We start from the raw sequence: 5194 nt of genomic DNA on the forward strand, positions 1-5194 counted from the left end.
TGCCAAGGTTTCTGAGTCTGTTTCATGATAAAGAGACAATATTTATAATGGAGTCAACTTGTGGGTCAAGTCAGCAGAACTTGATAAATGAGTATGACATCACCTCTACACCTGTCGCCTCCTGTATTGTAGTGATGGCAGGTTCAATGCTGAGTCTCAGAATAATAGCCAGCGAGCGTATACTGTTGTTTTGTATTTCTATGCCCGATCGGCCCTAATGTGTAATGTCTTGCATTTCTAAATATTGAACTGTAATGAATGAGACGCTGTAATGAGGTACTGTAATGAAAAGACTGCCTCAGACTGCAAGGTTCTATTTAACCAAATATGACTGCATGTCTGCTACAGAATGAAACACTGACAAACACTGACACTGACATCAGGCACTGACAAAGTGAATGCACAAGAACGATAAGGACTTCTGGACTTCAGAGCAAGAGATACACCCTACGCTCAGGAACGCCGCTGTCACCACACATAGCATACAGCACCCGGTCGTGCCCATCATTAGCCTACAAGCCCCACCAGACGCTAACCGGCCACGATTTTACCGCCCTCTACGAAAAGCAGTCATCTCACTTTGCAAGCGACCTCTACAACGATAGAGGAATCGACAACTGGCAATCCGGCCTGATCGCGTCTCTCCGGTCTTACCACTTTGGCTATGCAGTGGTGGTAAACGGTAATGGGCTTCCGCGATTACCATAAGCTCCAGGGAGGTGCCATCCCTTCACCTCCCCTGCCGTCCCCTGCATCGCCATCGTTCATCACAAATGGCTATAATTAGGATCTGAATGCCAAAATTCATCGGTAGGAAGTTGCTTTCAAGCACTGTCCAGCTCTCAAATGGCCGATAGCCTCAACGCCCCCTGCAGTCGCACCAGTCTTAAAATTAATAGATCCACTCTACTGACAGGCACGGTGTATATTCAACCCAAAATGCACATAAATATCACAACAAAACAACCCCTATTCCCTGCGTGACCATGTGAGTAGCACTCCCCGCTAGCTGCGCTTCAGTTTATCCCCGACCCGCTCCTTGACCGCCTGGAGGAGGCGGGGCTCGCTGTACACTGCCGCGGCCACCACGGCGGCCCCACAGAGCGCGCCCACAGCCACATGGGCGGCGGCGGAGCTGGGGTATAGTCTCTCTTGAAAGTATCGCGACTCCGAAGGAAGGCGCCACCTGTCCCAGCCGCGGTTGAGCGGAAAGGTTTGAGAGCCGCCGCGCTGGTAGCACTGACCGAAGCCTGACACGCGGAGGCAGCCGGCGCAGCGGGCCGAGGGAAGTGGTTGCGGACTGCGGAGGGATGGGGGGGGGGGGGTGGCAGTCGCCATCCGGTTACTTGTGATGGTAGCTAAGCATGTGGTCAACGGAGGCCACCCTACTCGCAGAGGATTTGTTGAGATTTGTTTCATTGCAAAGTTAGCAATTTGACTCGTCATCGGCACGACTGTCACATTTTTTTTTGGGGGGGGGGTAAAATCCGGAAACTCGTGCGCATATACCTAAAAAATCATCTGTTGCACCCGCTAACAGAATGCATCCGTGCTTGCACATGCACTCGTAAGCGGATTCAAAAACAAGAATTATCTCTCTAGCCAGTTCGCCAATTCGCTGTCTAGCCATTTAGTCTTATATTTGAAGTTCTCTCTTTTTAATGAGCCGGTTAACGAACGGCGACAAAAAAGAAAAAATAATGCTGTTCAGCCATGTTCTTTTTAAAAACTTATTTGATGCCAGGCTTCCTCCCCCCCCCCCCCCACACCCCGCATGACCTGTTTACGTCATTCAGAAGGCCTCATTACAGTAAGGGTTATGTATAGGCGGATCCAACCCAAAGTTTTGGGAGGGGCAAACCATCACAATTTATTGTCTCTTTTCATGCACTGCCATAGACGTAATGTTAAAAATGATGTCCTTTGTGGAGGGCAATTGCCCTATTTGCCCTCCCCTGGATCCGCCACTGGGGTTATGGCGGAACTTCGCTTCGTTGTGATTTTACGCGTCACGCACACTGAGTGATTGGCGCCCAGAAAGGCACACCAATGAGCGTCCGGCTGGTGAGCCCAAGAGGCACCGGTATCCGCCTGGGGCGGTGGACGGGGTCAAGGGAGAGCGATACGAGCATGACCTTTGGCCGGCCTCCGCCTGTTTTGACCCAGTTGTCAGCCGCTGGGGCCTGCGTCATATAGCAATTTTCCTTCTACCGCTGGCGTGAAATCGTGTTACAGCGTACTTTTTATGATACAGGCCATGACCTCCCTACTGGGGTCCTCAAACTGAATGGAATAGTTCGCTGAGCCGCCGCAGCCCAGGACGCGATACTTTCAAGAGAGACTATACAGCCAGCTCTCGGAGCCGGCTGCCAGCAGGCCGGCGGTCACCAGCGCGGCAGCCACGGCGGGCGGCGGGCGGAGACCGAGCAGCGGCGGCACGGACACCGCCGGCTCCAGCGGCAGACCGGCCACGAACCGGTAACTGGCGACACACGGGGCGGGGACAGGGTGAGAGTAATCGGACTGTAATCGCCACGCCCCGCGTGGATTGTCCATGAAGGTAATACATACAATACATACATACGAGAGAGGTACGGGACACTGTATCGGGCATCAGCGACACACGGGGTGGGGACAGGGTGAAAGGGGTACGGGACACTGCATCAAGCGCCAGCAACACACTGGACGGGGCGAGCGGGCAGCAGCAGCAGAAAATGGGACGAAGACATGATGGTTGAGAGTGGCACGGGACACTGTATCGGGAACCAGCAGCATACGGGGAGGGCACGGGATGAGAATTGAGAGGGGTACAGGACACTATTGGGGACAGCAGACATTCGTATCAGTCGATGGACGGGTGAAGTAACGAGATCCAAGTATATCGAGATCGGCGAATAAAGCGTGATATTGACTATCCATGACAGATTGGATAATGATGTAAATAATTAGACCAATTAGGACAAATCAAATCTATTCAAAAACACAAAAACTCACCAAACGTATATCCTGGTCAGCATATTGACGCAGTTGGCGAGGATCAATCCAACCCCGCCGAATAGCCTAGTAAAGATCCCTGTCGAGATGACGAATATCACAGATAGCAGCACCATCTTCCGGTTATACCTGAAACACCGGAAAACGCCACAACACCTGTCAAAGCGCCCGATAGTAACGTTCCTAGCTTCACTTTATCGACACGACTGGCCAGCCTTTCCACTTCGCCTTTAGCCGCAAAAGGCAGTCTAACAACAAAAACCAACATGAGAACGTCATTTCCTAATCCGCTCAGCCTCTACCGACTAATTTACCTCACTCCTTACTAAGCCCCGACCATTTCCCGACTGCCTTCCATAAACCCTCCACGGCACTTACCCATTGATCTGTTCCTGGCGCATCACTGCGAACGTGTAGCACTCCAGCACTCCGTTCACCGCCAGTAGGAGCACGTAGGCGCACTGGGCGCGCAGCAGACTGACGGCCGGACCGGCGGTCAGCAGGGCGCCTCCGTACAGCCGCAGCAGCAGGTGGGAGTAGCTCCAGCCGAACGTGACGGCAACCAGACAGAGCAGGCTCATGGCGCGCAGCAGGTCGTGCAGAACCCGGCCCCCCGCGGCAGACACCGGCTGGAGGAAGAGGGGGTAGGGTCAGACTCATAGCGCGGAGTAGGTCGTGTAGCACCCGGCCCGCCACCGCAGACACCGGCTGGAGGGGGAGGGAGCTGTCAGGCACCAGCTGGAGGAGAGGTGCCAAACTGTCCCCTTCCAGTGACTGGCGAGAAGGGGAGAGATGGCCAGAAGGATAGAAGCTGGGCAACAAAACAAACCGAATGACAAAAAAAGACACCAAGATGAAGATCACAACGACTGGCAGTAAGGACTTATAGCGGAGATGAAGAGTAGCTACGAGTATAATTGGCTAATATCAGAGGAGTGTGTGCTTACTTGTGGAGAGGTATTACTGATCAGTGAAGAGAGATGGCAGCACGGGTCACATCGCCACCGTCGCGACAGGAAATGTTAGAGGCAGACGCGGTTGCTGGGAAAACGTGGCAGCACAACTTTGGCTCTATTTCTGAGGATACTCGAACCAGCGCTGCCGTGAGCTGTCTGTAACACAGGTAGGTCTTAATACCGTTTGACTGCAGTCTAAGAGGCCTTAGACCTAAAGTTCTAGCTAAATGAAACGAAGAATGCGACGACTTGGCCAAAAGAAACCACTATGACCGCGAAAACGCTTGACTACATTTGAAACCCCGCCCCTTTACAAATATGTAGTTCACTGGCCTCACCTGTCCCGGCACCAGTCTGGGTCCCAGCTCGCTCGCCGACTTCACCGGTAGACAGTTATCCGGTGAGCGGACGTGCCAGAGCAGGGTGCCGTAATAGATGACCACGAGGAGAGCGGAGCTGACCGCGTGGCCCACACAGTAGGCCCAGATGGCGTGGGACGGGTACAGGGCGATCAGCCAGGCTTTGAGCGCCACCCGACTGCACAGAGTGACCATGTCGGCTACCACCTTGGGAGAGAGGGAGAGCGGGTGGGTGAGAGAGTGGTGAGAGGAGATGGGGAGGGGCGAGAAGACGATAAGAGAGTCAGAGATAATCCACATATGCCAGCAAGGTAGGGAGAATACAGTACATTAACGCGGTGTGAACGATCGACGATCCGCAAACGACTGTCGCAGCAGGCGATTTGAGCTTCGGATATAATTTCACTGATATAGCAGAGTCATCGAGCATATAGCAGTCGAGCAGAGTCATCGGGGAACCGACGCGCCTCAAATATTTTCCCCTGACACCCTGTTCCTCTCCTCTGCGTCACCCCACCGCCGTCATTCACCTTCAATTTGACAAAGAGCATGGCCTGCGCCAGGATGACCAGCGGCTGGGCGGCCGTCTCCAGTACAACCATGGCCGCGGTGACCCACACGCCCAGACGGTACTCTGAGGTCACATCTCGGGCCGGCTGGCTGAGCGCGTGCAGCCAGAGGCCGGCCAGCGCCGCCGACACCGCCGCTGACACGGGCACGCTAACAGGGGAGCGGGGCGTCAGTCAGAGGCAATTACAACACTGCTCTTTTATAATACACTCAATTCACTGGCAATAAAACATTACATACTTATGTGCCTATGACGATCCCCACATCTGAAGAAATAAACGTCATTTATCGAGGCAATGACCATTTAAAACACTA

The 5194-nt window shown here is 53.5% G+C and overlaps 1 protein-coding gene across 1 annotated transcript; it reads right to left on the bottom strand.

Annotated features, from left to right (window-relative positions):
• Window positions 1-298: 298 nt before the first annotated feature.
• On the bottom strand, window positions 299-4946 carry LOC122375689 (protein RFT1 homolog). Its single transcript, XM_043355175.1, has 6 exons — window positions 4840-4946; window positions 4289-4516; window positions 3373-3623; window positions 2995-3123; window positions 2346-2482; window positions 299-1142 (listed from the first exon to the last, which is right to left on the bottom strand). The coding sequence occupies exons 1-6, from the start codon at window positions 4909-4911 to the stop codon at window positions 1006-1008; spliced, it is 954 nt and encodes a 317-aa protein (XP_043211110.1). The 5' UTR covers window positions 4912-4946; the 3' UTR covers window positions 299-1005.
• Window positions 4947-5194: the final 248 nt, after the last annotated feature.

The sequence above is a fragment of the Amphibalanus amphitrite genome, unplaced genomic scaffold (genome assembly GCF_019059575.1).
Source record: "Amphibalanus amphitrite isolate SeventyFive unplaced genomic scaffold, NRLGWU_Aamphi_draft 001895F_arrow, whole genome shotgun sequence".
Lineage (NCBI taxonomy): Eukaryota > Metazoa > Arthropoda > Thecostraca > Balanomorpha > Balanidae > Amphibalanus > Amphibalanus amphitrite.